This window comes from Bison bison, unplaced genomic scaffold (genome assembly GCF_000754665.1).
Source record: "Bison bison bison isolate TAMUID 2011002044 unplaced genomic scaffold, Bison_UMD1.0 scf7180017864456, whole genome shotgun sequence".
Lineage (NCBI taxonomy): Eukaryota > Metazoa > Chordata > Mammalia > Artiodactyla > Bovidae > Bison > Bison bison.
This window is the reverse complement of record NW_011495018.1, coordinates 18399004-18416896: the sequence shown is the minus strand read 5'-3', so window position 1 is coordinate 18416896 and position 17893 is coordinate 18399004. Positions and strand designations below refer to the sequence as shown.

Here is a 17893-nt window from a genome sequence, read left to right as displayed (position 1 = left end):
CCTGAGTGTTAAACACTTTGTTTTTTGTAGGAAATAGTGCCCAAGTGAGTTCTTATTTTTCTGAGTTTGCTAGCCTGCTTCATAATACAGCTCCAGACTTTTTTTTGTGGCCCAGCAAATGTTTATAACAGCGTTGATAATTTTATCCCTGTATGCCTGAGGGATGCCAAATGATTCTAAATATTTTTTAAAATTAGACCATACTTATCAAATATGCGCTGCTACTCTTTTCAGAAATAGAGTAGTCATAGTTTTTACTTAGTGAGATTGAATTTAGTTACTTTTACATTAGGACATCAAATAATGATCTATATTGCAATTTAAAAATTATCTAATTGCTTATAATAAGCAGAGTACTATGAATTATTTTCAACTTTAGGTTGGCTGTGTTGTTTGAGATTTTTCCTGGAAGTTTTTTTTTTTTTTAATTGATATGTCATCATTCTCTAGGTGATATGAATGCTAATTTAGAGGTTTGTAGAGAGTGGTTTTCAACAACTCTTCTGATTTAAGATGCATCTGTGATGCCTTCTCAGTAAAAGTAATAATGATATATAAAATGAAGGGTGAAAATACACAAAACCCTCACCCCCCAACCTTTTTGTGTTTTTTTTTTTAATCTTCCCTGCATGGAAGCAGATGTATATATTAAAAAAGTATTATAAATCGTAGTTTTGATGTATAAGATTATTCTTGAGGTGAGTGATACGTCAACATTATTCTTCTGCAAGACAGTCTTCGTGTATGTATTTGCATATGCTCAGGCTTAGGTGAAGAATTTGAATTTTCAAATATTAATGCAACCTACTATAGACTGTGGAGAAACTACATGAAGCTCTTGGCCTTGAACTTAGCAATGATTATAAGTAACAAGGCCTTGTGCCTTAGTACCATCAGCATCGTTGACAGATTTAGTTTTAAGCTGAATTGTGTGAACTTAGAAATCTTAATTCTGTAAGCTGAAAACGTCACATCTGCATTTCTTTTAAAATACGTTTCATCATCATTTTATGACTTTTAATTCCTTTGCTGTGGCTATAGCAACAGTTTTATCAGTTATGCTTCTGGAATGCACGTTACCAACACTATAACCCGAAATGGAATTGTACTTGGAAGAATTAGATCACTCAACTAACAGAATAATATACTCTGAAATATTCTCTTAACAGTCTGTGATATGGATGCAGCATTGATATTTATAGACTAGGTTACAGTGATGACAGTAATGGTATATAGTCTGCTCTGAAGTCATTGTTTCTCAGGCAGGATGCTCAGAGGAATCAAACACTGATTTCCTTCTTGTATCTATCCTAAGAAGACAAACACTCCTCTGCTTCAAAATAGAATGTTTCATACTATTTGGAAACAAAGTATGCCCCATCCAGTCCTCAAGATGCTCTTTTTTGGGGCTCTCTTTTTGGGCTCCTTTCTGAGAAGAGAGCATGCTTGAAATCGGGCTGATAACGCACAGGGAGCTGAACCGCTGTTGCCTGTGCTGAGCTCTCTGTTTGAATCCTGCGTCTCCAGCTCTCCACGTTGCACAGCTCCTCACACAAGTTGAGCTGTGTCTGAAGCTCCAGCACAGCTTCACTTACCTGCTTTGAAAAGGGCTGAGAAGAGGGTGAGAGAATGAGTTTGGGATGGAGTGTGGGGGCAAGTTGAAAGCATCAGCTGCTACTGTACTGTATTTCCTTTCATTTTCAGAGACCAGGGCAATGTACAACTAAGGGAACAATGTAAATAGCACAGCTGTTACAAGAACTTGATTTTAGCTTGACTTAAGTGAAGAGGTTCCAAAATACAAAGTGAGGTCCTGCTGGAAAGCTGCTGGTAAACTGATAGTCCTCTTGTGTGCAGATTTGCTCTGATAAAATTGAACTGTCCTGCAGAAGAGTTACTGACATTATTTGGGAATAGACCCTTTTTTTTTTTTTTAATGAAAAAGTTGTCTTAGCAGTTTTGCTTTCCATTACAAAGCCATATACTCGATAAGCTAATTTGGCTCCCATTCATGGAATCTCAGAAATCATTCTATGTTTAAATACTTTGTTTCCTACATTTTTATTATTGTATAATTAAACTCTCCATTTTCAGTATTGAACTTTGATTTCTCTAAATCTGCAGTAGCTAAATATTTTCTTTTAGTTTAGGGATTTCACCCAATATGAAAATGAACCAAAATCTTTGATCTGAATTCTTGAATAAAATTCACATTTATTCTTGATGCCACAATGCTGATATCTTTTTAGAGAATCACCTATTTGAAAAATCAAGTCCTTTGTTAAGTTAGAAAACAATATTCAAAGAAGGGAAGAGCAATTCCCCCTCCCAAAACCTTCATGTAGTGAGAATTAGGAATAAGAAAGCTTTTCTTATTCCTAATTTTTGACAAGCTGAGTAAAGTGTTAAATTTATTTAAAAATAGTCATTAGTGCCAAACACATAAAGCTCCCCTTGCTTTTCCTTTTCTCAATTACAGACTACTGATTTTACATTTTTATGATATATGCTTTCCTTCCTCCCTTTTATTTATTTAGTGCTTTTTTTTTTTTTGCAGAGGGAGGGGCAGTTTTTCTCTTAATTTCTCCACTGTGTAGTAGACGACTCTATTAATTACTATAGACTGTTGTTGCAGCTTTCCTGACCTTCACATCAGGTCCTATCTCTCTGTTCTAAATGCATTGTTTTAATGATTCTTCCCCCCACTCCCCCCAGCACTCCCCCCAAAAAATTTTTTTCAAGGAAAGCTTTGATGTGGCTTTAGCTGCCTCCAACGTCTGGCCGCATCTCAGATGTGTCACCTATGCCGGGAGGGAATAAGGAAATCACGTTTTGAATGGTAATGATAACATACTAATCACTTCCTTTCTTTGAAGATGGAAGCGAGATATTCTGTCAGCATCCCTGGCTGCTAGAGCTTGGAGGCACTGGTCTAGGTGTATTAGCTTAAGTGTGCATGTCAATACAGCTTGCATCTCCAAGATCCATGGGGGCTCATTAGAGCAAGGTGGATCGTTTCGCTCGACAGCCACTCAGATAATATGTGTGGCACCTCCTTTTTTTTTTATTATTAGAAAGCATTTCTTCGATTTTAAATGACATCTGTCAACAACACAAACTTGGAGTTATGGTTGCATTTTTTTCTTTCTTTTTGACCAGATACCAAAACTGATTTGAAGGGGTAAAGTACTAATTCATACAAATACATGCATGCACGTACATATACCCAAATATATAGTTACACATATTTTGGTATTTTTAAGTATCCAGACATACATGCATCAGTACACACATATGGACACACACACACACACACACACTCCCAAGGGCATGCACATATTGCTATCCATTCACAGCCATGATTAGCTTATAAATGTATTTGTCAGTCTGAATATGATCAAGTGTATGATTGTTATGCTTTTAAAAAGATCAGCCTCAATGTAGAAAAGAAAGTTCAGAAGCTGAGGATTTGGGGAAAATCTTCTAATTTCCCCCATCAGACATAATATAAAATAATGTATATTATTATTATCATTTTAGTTCTTAGTCTAAAACACTGTGTCAGAAATTCACTTTCAGTATAGTGCCATATATCTGGGGATATTTGGGAATAAATCCACAATTTTGTACATCTGTGTGCATGGAGGAACATGTGTCTCTTGTTTCTTAGTGGTTGTCCTGAGTGGTCTTAGAACTAGAATTGCTGTTTAGTATTCTGTTTTAGTAGCATATGTTGTTCTATATGGCGTCTTGCTGCACATTGAAAATTAGGGGGCATTCTTTAAGAATATTAAAAATTTTTTAATTCTTTAGGAACCAAAGGAACTAGTGAGTTTTTTTTTTTTCATGATTGCATTTTGTAAAAAATAAATACAAAATAGGGATCATCAATCCATGCAAATAACTCATAAAGCTACTTCTGCTGCAACAGGAAAGATCCAGTTGGTTCTGGTCTTTGTACATTTCTCAGTGTTTTGGAGTAAGATTCACTGTGGCCATGTACAATGTGAGTCTGCCTTCTAAAACAAAACAACAAAAACTGGATGGTCCATACACAATTGATTGATTGAACATCGGTTCATTGTAGTGGTTTGTATAAAGGAAGATTGGCTAAAAATTATCTATAATGGATTGTGATCCACCCTCCCCCCGAAATGTTAGGGCATACAACAGCATTATTTTTTTTAAGGCAAAAAAAAGAACATTGTAGACGGTCGTCTGATTTTTTTTCCCTTTTTCTTTTTCAGAGGGCACATCTGCTCGATAACACAGAGAGGCTGGAAAGGTCATCTCGGAGACTAGAGGCTGGATACCAAATAGCAGTGGAAACCGGTAAGAATTCTGAGAGTGAGCAAATTGTCTTGCTTATGCACAGCAGTCTTCACAACACATGACATTTCAGGGAAACTTCAAAGGAGTAGCAGAGACAGCAGCCCGAGATGTGGTTTACATATTGGGGAGACAATTGGGAGCTTATTTGCGCTTATCTTTTTTCAAGTTAAAAGGCATGACATCTACTGAAAACAGTTCCTGAGGTTTAAAAGTATACATCTGAAAAGAGATGGAATACTTTGTCTAAATTCTACATTTGTCTTAATATGTGGTTACATGTTGTCAGCTTACCCACCCGCAATGATTGCTGGCGCACCGTGCTGTCTCCAGTTGTTTGCTGCTTTGCGATTATTCACATATGTAAAAATTAACATTTTAATCAGTCTAAATGATGTGAACTAGGGGCAAAGAAGTACCAACACCAAGTTTACAGTACTTGTCTGTCCTGGTGGAAATGATTAGGAAGTCATTAGGAAATGATTCCTAACGGCCCTGTTTTGTTTTTATTGTTGTTTCAAATCATGAGCAGAGCCTGTAATCAGATATGGAGAAAAAGAAAGCCATGATAATGGGACTATAAGTGTTAGTTAATACTGTCCAAACTTTTGGTTTGAATTAACACTAGTTATTAATTTCAGAAAACACAGCCCTAATTTGGCTTCTAGGATGAGTTTACTTAAAATAGACATGCTTTTACATTATTAATGTTTCACATAATGTTTATTTTTATCTACTAAGTAAATATCCATTAACCTCTTTATACTTAGCAGTCTCTTATTATTCAGCTATTTTGCAAAGTATAGATTATATAGGACCTATTTTATGTATTTTTGGGTAGCTCTTGCCCAGTGTATGAACAACAAAAATAGGTGGTTGACAACATTTCCATTAATTTTTTTAAAGTTTAATGTTACCAAAAAATATTCATTTTGTAAGAGCAAGTATAGTGAAAATGATTCCAAGTGATTTCTTTTATGAATGGCCAGTGTTCTCCCTTGCCCCTAATTCATGGCTATGTTATATTGGCTTACTTACATGATGAATTCTAAGAAATCAGATAGAATGAACACAAATGACATTGGCATTATAGTAATGGTGAGAAAACTGAAGAAAACCATCAACCCTCCCAGATTTTTTAATAGTGTGGGCAGCCCTTCTTTCTGAGGTTGCTGATAGATTGGCTGTCTGTCCTGATTGGAATAAAAGCCAGTTTTCGTTTCTTCTTTTAGTCCTTGAGCTTACCTTAAGAAGTGACTCGACTGTCTTTGCAAAGATTGCTAATAATGAGAAGTGCCCTGAACATGCGGTCAAAGGACCAGCCTTGGGTTCAAGCTCTTGTTTGTGTGACCTTAAGCAAGTCATGGGCTTCCCAGGTGGCTCAGTGGCAGAGAATCTGCCTGCCAATGCAGGAGAGCCAGGAGATGTGATTACAGTTCTTGGGTTGGGAAGATCTCCTAGAGGAGGAAATGGCAACCCCAACCAGTATTCTTGCTTGAAAAATCCCATGGACAGAGGAGCCTGGCGCACTACAGTCTGTGGGGTTGCAAAGGGTCATACTCGACTGAGCAACTAAGCACAAGCAAATCACATAACCTCTGAGTCTGTTTCTTCTTCAATAAAAGGGAAATTATATTGCCTGTCTCAGAATATTCCTAAGAAATGATGGCATAAGTTAAAATGTGTTATACACCATAAAACACTATTTAAATATAACTATTATTAGTAATGTGTGGTCAGTTGATGATACATAGGCATTTACCTTTCATAGAAAAAAGTTATTTGATCAAAATTTGTATTAAAGGAGTTTCTAAAAAGGAGAATGTATCACTATACCTGTTGAACATTAAAGGACCTTCTTTGTCAAAGCATCCTATTGGTGAGCCTCTTTCCAGACAGGACTGGGTTGGGTTGGGGATGTTCTTGCTATGACACTGATCACAGGGCTTGATTTGGCTAATTGGACTGCCTTTTCTCTCTCACAACACCTTTCATGTAGCTCCCTCCCAAAGCTGAAGAATATAATCAAAGAAGGTCATAGATACTGGAGGGTCATGCATTGATCAAGGTTATAAGATTGAGATTTGATAGTTAACTCCTTTTGGTGAGTGCTCTAACATTAAACTATCAATATAGCCAGCATGGAAGATGCCACTTTAAGGTTGTCCTGCAAACCAACCTCAGTGCCCTTGGATTTTTTAGTAGAATACAGTGGTAAATTAACTGTTGGGGGGGGGGGTGTGTGTGTGTGTGTGTGTGTAAAAGTTGCTTAGTTGTATCTGACTCTATGACTCCCACGGACTGTAGCCCACCAGGCTCCTCTGTCCATGGAATTCTCCAGGCAAGAATACTGGAGTGGGTAGCCAATTCCCTTCTCCAGGACTGCCTGAGTCAGATTCTTTGTTGTCTGAGGGTCCCCTGCATTACAGGCAGATTCCTTATTGTCTGAGCCACCAGGGAAGTCCCAAGTTAACTATAAACTTTTATAAAAGTAGACATTTACATGTTATATTATATTATATATATATAAATAAACTTGGGAACTTCTTACAGCCTGTAAAACCAAGTCTAGGAGGAGGGATCAGGGTGGGCTTTGTGGAGTTAAGCACATATGTGGCACACATCTAGACAGAAGTCATCATGATAATTCATTTCCTTGGATGAATGTGAAAGTGGATGAAGAAATGAGAAAGGAGGCACAAAACGTTTTTCCTGCCCTTCTTGCTGTCTTGTGGGAAGTGGGGAAAGTAATTATGGTGGTTTCCATGTTGCTTCTACATTTGCTGCTTCACTGCCAACCCTCAGCTTGGTCATGTCCAGTCAGTCAACAGCTCTGTGTTTTGATTGTTTTGTAAGTTTACTATACTGATCATTTTGTTACAGTATCAGTGGAAGAACAGTATCTTTCAAAAGGGAAAACTTTTAGTGCTTATTGGTTTCTTCTTAAAGACTGTGAAATGCAGCAAGGCATAGTTATGGAAGAGCTATGATGACCTTTGAAACAGTAGGAAAGAGCTTAATGATTTGCAAGTATTGGTCTGAGAATTGGTCCTAGACCACAGCAAGAGTTTTCATCAGTCCACAGTAAAATGAGGGGGAAAAAGTAAAAATTAGTGGTTTTCTTACAAACAAATGTTATTAAAGAACTACACATTTTCTCAGATTATGTTTTTCCTATTTGGGGTGGTAAAATAAAGGATAGTTTTGTGATGATGTGATAGAAATAGTAGGTAGAAGTCATATATATCTATATATATATAGAGAGAGAGTTTTTTTCTCTACCTGGAAAATGAACAAAATTGGCAATGGGGTTTTTAACTGTAAAAAATTTAAAAAACATTTTAAATATTTTTTAAAATCGGGATCTCCTGCATTGCAGGAGGATTCTTTACCAACTGAGCTATCAGGGAAGCCTTGCTTAGTCACAACATCTGGGAATTATTGGCTAACGTACTGAATTGGAGAAAGTGACAACAATCCCATTCTCTGGCCCCACTGTTAATCAGCTGTGTGACTTTGAAGAATTCTTAGCTTCTATGTACATGTTCTTTTACTTGCCAAATGGAAACCTGATATAAGATTTGATATATCCTATATGTATATCTTATATTCCATAAGGTTATTATAAAGTTAAGATGAGGTCATATATGTTCAAGTGCTTAGAAAGCAAATAGGGCTGTGGAAAGGTCATCATTTTTATGTTATCATCAGCATAAGTGGTTATCCCTGAAAATTGTTGGCAAAAGATTTCAGCAAAAATCTATAAACTTTTCTTGAAGACCTTTATTGGAAAATATCATTTTTAAAGTTTTTTTAATTATATATATATGTGTGTGTGGAATAGAATAGAAAGCGTATTATTTTGACCTCTAGCAACTTCCTAGTAAATAATAAAATCCATCTCCTAAAATTCTTGAGTCATTTGTGACATTTTTAAAAGTTATTTTGTCAAATTGGAAAGTTATTTTGTCAAATTGGCAGTTACTATTGCTTTAATAATAGCTACTGAACAGAGGACTCATGTCCTGAATGTACTTGGTCTGAGCAAAAGTACATGATTATATCTAAGTGCCATTTACACCTTGATATTTATTGAGTTTAGTACCAAACAAGTTTCTTTCGTGGCTTTCTTCCTATTTGAGAAAATTGGTGAGGTTACAAGTTATTTGAATAGCTCCATTTAGAAATGAAGAGAGAGGACAAAGAATGTATGACACTGAACTAAAAAGCAGGTGCTTGGACATCTCAGGCTCAGACTGACATCAACAGGGACAGTTATCAGATTCATTAGAAAACTTCCTCGGGAGTGACTGTCAAAGACCAAGCACTCTGGTGGTTGTATGAGCCATTGGCATGATCCAATTTAACATTTCCTATAAGTTCTTGTCTTAGAATCTGAATAAAAAGTGGCTCTTCCTTTTTTCATCTACTATTAATAGTTAAGTATGACTCTTAGCTATGAAGATACCTATTTTATTTGAGGTCAGGGCATTAGTATTTAAAACTGTGGGTCACCTGCCATTAATGGTGAAATTATGATTATTTTTTCTTTAAATTAAATACCCTAGAATTACAATAGACACAAAACTAATGGAAGCTGTACAATTAAGAAATAGGCTGAAAGAGACATTATACAAGGGCAGAAAGGCAGGGTTCACTCTCTCCTTTCAATATGTAAACACAGAGTTTAACACGTTTTCCCAGCCTATACCCTAAATGGCAGTGCATCTCTGGAACCAGGTATACTCTTCATATCTTTGAAGACTGATCTGCACCATTTACCAGCCGTCCAGTACCCAAGCCTTAAGGTCTGCACCCCTTCTCTCAGTCAACACTTCAAGCCACCCAGCTCTGATGTCGCATTTGGTCAGTGATCTCTCTACAACAGGACGCTGTGCTTCTGCCAGCCTTCCTGCTATGAAGGTGGTCCATCCTTCCCCAAGGGCCCTGCAGGTTCTCCACCCTGGACTAGTGACTGGGCATATGTAGAAATAATACAGTTGTTCATTGAACACTCAATATGAGCCACATGCTGTTCTCAGTACTCTGTATTAGCTCTTTAATCCTTACCAGAGCTCTATGCGGTAAAAACTGTTTTCTCACTTTAAAGATGAGGAAACAAGATCCAGAGAGATTAAGTTATTTGCCCACACTTATTAATCAAGTTAGGAAATAGTACAACCAGACTATCTGATTCCATGTCTTCACCAGTAAACCACACTGAAAAATGAATGGGCCCTGCAGACCTAAATTTTCAACATGACCTATTGTGGTCAGAATATGTCATGTTCTCACATCTGTTCAGTTCCTTTTTACACAATTCATTCAAAAACTAACTATTGAGTACGGTGTGGTATGTGCTGAGGATACAGTAGTAAATAAGACTGCCAATGTTCCTGTTCTCAGGTCGCTAAACAGGAAGGGACAGGGAGCAGGATGAAACAGACATTGTTTAAAATTAATAACTAAATGGACAAGATCATTTCTGATGGTGGCAAAGTGAAAAGCAGGGTATGAAGGAATAGCTAGTGAAGTCTATCTTAGGTTAGCTAGTCATGAAAGACCTCCCAGAGAAGTGCCTTGTTAGCTGAGTCTTGGACTGCACAAAGATGCCACCAGCAAGCAGATTTGGAGCCGGTGATTCCAAGAAGACAATGTCAGCACAATGGCTCTGAAATGAGAAGGTATTTGGGTATTCAGGCAACAGAAAGAAGAGTAGTATGGCTGGAGCCAAGTGGGCATTGGGTGTGGTACACAATTAAGTTAGAGCCACATAGGGTGCAGATTCTCTGGGGCCCCAAGGCCTGGAAAGGTGTCTGAATTTGCCTCATAGAGTGTGATGCCATTGGAGAGCTCTCAGCGGGCAAATGGCCTGATCTGATCTGAATTAGAGAGGACAAGGATTGTAAGGGTACAGTGGCAGGGGAATGGATACAAGGAGGCATTTCAGAGGCGTATTATAATAATCCAAGATTTGGTCCTTTAACTAGTTTAAATGAATGGAGAGATGGGGAAAATGCAGGAGAAATTATAAGCCTTATTAAAGGGCATTCAGGAGCAAGGAGCTTGGAAATTGTCATTTATTTCCAGATTCTTCCTTAAGGATATCCCCCAAACAAATGGGAACTTACTAGCCCGTGTACCTGGTAGGGCTTTACACAATGGCCGGTCCATCAGACTGGTGGTAATGGACACTTGTGATTATAAGTCTGAGCTTAAAACCAAGTTTATGATAATATTTTATCTGAGGAATAAAAATGATGGTACCTATTTTCTAGAGTTTGTAAGAGGCATAAATAAAAATAATGTAGAGAAATTTTGTGAATTGCCTCACAAAAGTGTGCTTTTTTTTTTTTCCTAGAAATCTTCAGTTCAGGTAGGTTTTGAGTATAAACGTAGTCGTCACTTTGCTTCATTTTGTGTCAGTCTGACGAGGAAATGGGTTCATTTCAAAAGAGGGGCTTGGGACTGGCAGCATCAATATCCTCTGGGTGTTAGTTGATAATGTAACATCTTGAGTCCCCTCAGACCTACTGGATCAGAATCTGCATTTGAACACGGTCAGCAGTGATACCTGCACACATTAAAGTTGAGTTAGAAGTCCAGTTTTCAGTGTTAGTTTTTAGTCTGTGTCTGTTTAAACTGGGTAAGTCATCTCACTGAATCTCATTTCCTTGTGTGTATATGTATTACTACACTCATGTTCAAAAATTCAGGCAAGTAGCTTGTATTGTTAATACCTGCACTCATGAAATACAGGTAATAAATATGATTGTATCTGTTAATATTGTTGGTATTAGATGTGAAGGTTGATTGTCTTATAGACGAGCTGTAATAATTATTCATCTTACCTTAGTTAGAAAAATGTGAGTAGGCAATACTTGGCAATTAGAATAGCTAGTAACCTATCCAGTAACATTATCCCACTTTGTTTTTCTCCAAGTACATTTTCCCCTACATTGAACACCACTTAAAATTCTTTTTTAAAAATGGCATAATTTTCACAACTTCTTGTGTATCTTGTTTTATTAGGGAAGTGCAAAGGTGAATTTTCTGAAGAAGGATAATACCAATTTTATGTATTTATAAGTTAGTTTCATAAAGGAAATGTCTACCCAACTCTTGTATGTTGTAGGATTAATACAGAAAATTCCTCCATTTCTATTTGAGAATTTCCTTAGCGGTTCCATTTCCTTCCTATGAAGATTTTCTTTCTCTCTCATTTGTGTGCGTGTGTGTGATTGTGTGTGCACGCATGGGATTGTGTGTGCATATGTGTGTGTATGTGTATAAAAGGAGTCCTGTCATCTAGTTAAGGAATATATTCATCACCTCACACATTTACCTTTGTTTTTTCCCCCCTTTGGTGAAAACATTTAAGTTCTACTCTGTTAGCAAATTTCCATTATACAGTAGTGTTATCAGCTCTAGTCACCGTGTTTTACAGTAGATCCCCAGACCTTATTCATCTGGAAGTTTGTACGTTTTTACCAAAGTTTTTACCCCAATGTGTACTTTTTTTGATTAAAAAATATGGATTTTACTTCAATTTTAATATTTCAATACAGTGTTATAGTTACCTAATTTTAAGCTGCAGATACTCTTCATTTTAGGAATGTAACTCCACAGACCTGTTTTACATATGTCCAGGTTATTTTTGCCTTAAATGATTACCTCATCAAAATCTTCATTCATTTGACCAAATAGAGTTAGTCAGAGAAACATACGGAATACTTTTTTCTTCTGAAAAACAAATCTCAAAATAACAGCATTTTTATGAGAGTTATATACAGGACCTTTTATTTTTCTACTTTGTGTCTTTTTTCAAGAGTTCATACAGGAAAAGCAATCAATAGTGGTATCAGCTTACGTTAAAAAAAAAATCAAACATGTTTCATGTTCGGTACTTATTTAAGGAATCTGAACAAATAAATGCATTTAAGATATGAAGTACCTTCCTTTATATCGTTAATTGTCTCAAAATCTTGGCTGAACTATTGACAGAATTTACCAGAGCCTTTCATGAAGTTATATGGGGATTATAGAGCACGATACTGTGTCTTTATCATGTTCTAACTTTTGGCTCTTGATAAAATATTATTTTAATCAACTCACTAAAGCAGAGGTATTACTTTGCCAACAAAGTAGTCAAGGCTATGGTTTTTCCAGTGGTCATGTATGGATGTGAGAGTTGGACTGTGAAGAAACCTGAGCACCGAAGAATTGATGCTTTTGAACTGTGGTGTTGGAGAAGACTCTTGAGAGTCCCTTGGACTGCAAGGAGATCCAACCAGTCCATCCTAAAGAAGACCAGTCCTGGGTGTTCATTGGAAGGACTGATGCTGAGGCTGAAACTCCAATACTTTGGCCACCTTATGTGAAGAGTTGACTCATTGGAAAAGACCCTGATGTTGGGAGGGATTGGGGGCAGGAGGAGAAGGGGACGACAGAGGATGAGATGGCTGGATGGCATCACTGACTCGATGCACATGAGTTTAGGTGAACTCCAGGAGTTGGTGATGGACAGGGAGGCCTGGCGTGCTGCGATTCATGGGGTCGCAAAGAGTCAGACACGACTGAGCGACTGAACTGAACTGATGGAACCCACTTAGAAATTTTAGTCAGGTTGGGAGTATATATTGAGACCAGGTTTTTACCAAACAAAAATCAGTCATTTTCTTTATTTTTTAAGAGTTTCTTCCATATCTACTGACATTTTCTTATTCTTCTACCTCCTCCTCCTCATTATTATTAATCATTTTTTCTCCTCATCTTCCCTTTTCTCCTGTTTCCCCCTCATCTTGTTCTTCAAGAAGTATTTTGAGTGTTTACTATGCTGCTGCTGCTGCTGCTAAGTCACTTCGGTCATGTCCGACTCTGTGCGACCCCATAGATGGCAGCTATGGGGTTCCCCGTCCCTGGGATTCTCCAGGCAAGAACACTGGAGTGGGTTGCCATTTCCTTCTCCAGTGCATGAAAGTGAAAAGTCAAAGTGAAGTTGCTCAGTCGTGTCCGACTCTTTGTGACCCCATGGACTGGAGCCTACTAGGCTCCTCCGTCCATGGGGTTTTCCAGGCAAGAGTACTGGAGTGGGTTGCCATTGCCTTCTCTGGTTTACTATGCTAGGTACAGTGTAATAATTTGATTCAGGAATATCAATCCTTGAATGTATTATCATCTTCAGAAAAGATTAACAGTTAAAACAATGCATGATAATAAAATATAATGCCTAAAACTACTTTCAAAATTAGAAGCCAGCTTGGAACTGAGCTAACATCTCAAGAAACATAAAAAACGTTGTTGGTTCCCACCCGTACTCCATTTGCTGATAAGTCATTTATAGGATTCCTCGGGACATAGACACAAAATGTGTTAACTGTTTATTTCTTGCTCTTAGAACTGTTGTGAGTCAGTTCAAAAATAAATTTCTGATTCTGTACTGTTAGTGAGAGTGGTGCAGTATTATATGAAAGAAGGAAAATGTTGTATTTCATTTTATTCAACAAGCTTTCATTGAATTCTACTGAGTGTCAGTCACTTCAGAGATGCCAAGCTAGAAAGACAAGATAGCCCCATCTTAGTTCATCTAAGTAGAGAATGTTCTGTCTTTAAACACCAATTCAGATTTCTAATGTTAAGTAATTTTGTTCAACATAGATTGGAATTCAGAAAGGCACTATCATGTCCAAACCAGTGCAGAAATAACAAGTTAACATTTGGTGTTGTTCTATAACATAGGAAGGGAAAATGGGATTATTACCGAACATGGGATTATACAGTTGGCTTGATATTAACCATCTCTTTTATCCAGCCATATATATTTTAGAGAAAAGATTTTTCTTTAGAAATATTAAACTTTCTGACGGAAAAAGTTATCTCTAGAAAATGTTTTTCTATTCATCATTTTGAGTGATAGACTAAGTGGTTGTACTTTCAGAACCTTAAAGCTATCTCTGCTAGAATAGGTATTTTTTAAAATGCTGAGAAGAATTACTTGACCACATCCAATGGTTATTTTTAAAGTCTACCCAGTGGTAAAAGAATCATTTTAATGTGTAGTTATCACTTACTTTATAATTACAACCCTATTAAAGTCTTACCTCTCAGAAAGCTGTGGTTCTGCTCTGAAAAGAACAGAGGAGGTTGTCATTTGGGGTGAAGCTCTTAAAGTGTATTTTCAAGTTGTGCTTAAATTTACTTTGTGAGGTTCCCTAAGATACTGGTGTGCTCCATAGTGGCAAGAAAAGGATGTCATTTAAACCCTATTTGGAGAACCTTCTCCTTAGGTGGTCCAAGGGCATTCATAGGGTTCATTTTTAATCCATTAAAAAGTATTATACTCCTTTTTAAAGGTTTCTTACCCCGTAAAGCCTATCACTTTTCCAGTTGGTTTGTAAGATACACGTGAAGCCATTCTTATTCTGTTGCATCTCTGTGAGTTGAGAAAAGAACGACGACCAAAGCAGGTCGCTAAAACGCCAATTTACTTTCAAATATTACAGTGAAGGACGGTTAAGCTTATGACCTTGTTGCACTGTGCTTATATAACTTTCCTTGGGATTTTTTTTTTTTTAATCAGGTTTATTTTCCCTTTGAGTCTGACTTCTAGTGCCCAGAAGTTTTCTTTTCAGCGGTGTTTATATATTTAACAGAATTTTCTGAGGTGGGTGCTACAGAAATTTCACAGCATGGGTTCACATTGGACTAAGACTTTGTATACGACTTATATCAAGTGGAAAACTTGATGGGCATAAGCTTTAAAAATGGCTTTTTTTGTGTGCTCTATATTTGAAGCTTTCTTCTGTATTTCCTGTTGGGCTACAGTGTTTTCCAGCGTTGCCGTAAGAGAACAAAGTCAACATTAAAAAATAATTTTTTATTGAAGAATATGTTTTTCCAAGTAAAGTCATTATCAAAGAGACTGTCATGGTGGGTCATCATTCATGTGTGGCACTGTGTTGCCCTTTTGCATCTTGAGATATAAATTCTAAGTCATAGTTAAATAAATATCTATTTATTTAGAGATAGAAATAAACCACCCTAAAGCCAGACAAGGAAAAAAAACTTTTTGAAGACTATTCCTTTTGGAGGAAAAATAAGCTTGTTGTTGGCTAATCCTAACATTGTCCTCCGTGTGGTAATTACATCACAATCAATTATCTAAGGTCCTGTACCGCATTAAAAGGTTATTTTTGTCTACGTAAAATACACCTTTTAAGTTGAGGTCATTGTCTTGATTTCCATTTTCAATGCTATTTGTGACACATGGCACTGGAAGCAATCACAGTGGAACCCTCTGTTTTTATTCCAAAAACAATTATTAAGCCCTAAGAAATTAGTTAGGGTTCATTAGACCTGGACTGGGCTAAGGTGATCTCTGAAATAGCAAGGAAAATGCTGCCTTAAATTAATAGTATTAGTAAGATATGCATTTGGGAGTCAGGTAGGGAAGGTAATCAACCCACCTTAAAGGAAAAATAGATTTTATGTAATTCAAGAAGGAATTTAGACCCTGACCCAATTCTTGGCATTTAGAATATGAAGTTCCTTTATAAGCTGGTATATGTTGGCAAAATATCTGTCTGGAAAATACATAGTTATAAATCCCCATAATAAATATAATTAGTGTTTTCAAAGCAGGGTGGAGAAAGGAAATAAGTCTATTTTATAGTGTCAGGGAAAGTCTCAGAATAGATGAGCCATATAGAATAAATACAAGGTGAGCTATGTAAGTGGGTAAGCCATGAGCAAAGTGGGTAAGTCACTGGGGTGAGTACGTGGCTTATGAGAATTTCTAGAGTGTGTCATAGGGCATATCTAACATTCATCTTAGTTAATAAGTATACTTGAAAGTGATAACATTTATTTTAAAAGCATTTCCCTCAAAATTTTTTATTATTTCAGAATAACCTCTCTAATTCATCTGTCCATTTTCATAGTTAACGCATTGTAGAGGTTTTTAATGCTTTCACCCTTGCATTATGTGCTAAAAATAATAATGCTAATATCAGGAATAATGTTGTATAATCAGCTTTGAAATTTTTAAACAACTTTTTGTACGTCTTTTTACATCCATTACATCATTGTATCGATCAATACATTAACTTATCTAAAATGGCATTGCTTGTTTAAATTAAGTAGACTGATCCCCTGAACACCACCCTAAATGCCATTAATTTTCATGAACCAGAATGGCTATTAAATTTTATTTGGTTTAGCATTTTCCTCTTCCTCATTAGTACATCTGTGAATTAGGTATAATGTTCAGTGCTCTGTGCAAACCTGTTGGTGATTAGAATGTATTATTTAAACAAACAAAACTCTGTCATAACCGGGCTATACAAATTTAAAGGATTTACCAATTTTTCTCACCGGTGAAATGCGTAGGACTTCTACAGTGTCATCCAAATTTTTCACGTAGCTGAGTTAAAGAGATTGACTGGAGTGACTTTGTTAATATAAAAAGAAAACTTTTTTTTTTCAAACACTATGACTCTAAAAGGTAGGCATGAAGATGGACCAGGTATCTTACTGCCTCACTGGTATTGCCAGCTGTGAATTTTCTTGCTGTAATGAATCCCCTCGTTTTTATTGCTGTGTGCAGGGTACAGTGCTTCATTTTTCTTCCTACTTGGATTTTGTATAGAATGCACACCCCATATAGTTCTTTAAATTCACACTGTTGTGCAAACAAGTCAGTCTTTCTGTTCTCTCCTTTGTTAACTGTCAGAGTTGTGGAGCAACAGTTCTTTCATGCCCTCCGTGAGTTGCTGAACTGTACTCAAATTAAAAACCATAAGATTATCAGCAGGTTACAAAGGTGGAGTGGCTCTTTCTCTTTGGGATTTTTGTGTAACATTGTCTTGATCTGGAAGATACTAACAAATTTGAAATAGTGAAATAATCATCTCACACCCACCCCTTGTAAATTGGAACTTTGTGTCTACCATGTAAAGAGTAGGAAGAACAGATGTATAATTTTTGCTGTCCTTTGAGGATTCAAAAAAAAGTTACCTGTGTAAAATGCATAGGGATTATATTTTTAATCCAAGTACCAAGTTGGATCACCTGTCTTCCACCTGCAGTGAAGCAAAATGAAATGTTCATGGAGCTTTGTAACTAGAGAGACCCAGGTTCAAGCCTTGGTTCTACCACTTTATAACTGGGAAACCTTGGGCAAGTTCCTTCGCCTTTCCGTGTCTTCATTTTCTAATATGTAAAAGTGTTTGCAGGTCTTCTCTGTGGAGGTTGTTTTAAGACTTACATAAAGTAAACTGAGAAGGCAATGGCACCCCACTCCAGTACTCTTGCCTGGGAAATCCAAGGAGCCTCATAGACTGCAGTCCATGAGGTCGCTAAGAGTCGGACACGACTGAGCGACTTCGCTTTGACTTTTCACTTTCATGCATTGGAGAAGGCAATGGCACCCCACTCCAGTACTCTTGCCTGGAGAATCCCAGGGACGGGGGATCCTGGTGGGCTGCCGTCTGTGGGGTCGCACAGAGTCAGACACAACTGAAGCGACTTAGCAGTAGCAGTAGCAGCAAAGTAAACTGTATGAAAG

At 37.0% G+C, this 17893-nt stretch overlaps 1 protein-coding gene across 4 annotated transcripts in view; it reads left to right on the top strand.

The window, feature by feature from the left end:
- VTI1A (vesicle transport through interaction with t-SNAREs 1A) overlaps positions 1 to 17893 on the top strand; it is a 372758-nt gene that overhangs the window by 87603 nt on the left and 267262 nt on the right. For all 4 annotated transcript variants that reach the window (XM_010859321.1, XM_010859322.1, XM_010859323.1 and 1 more), the window contains one exon: positions 4248 to 4332. In XM_010859321.1, coding sequence (XP_010857623.1) covers positions 4248 to 4332 — 85 coding nt within the window. The remainder of the gene's footprint in view (positions 1 to 4247; positions 4333 to 17893) is intronic.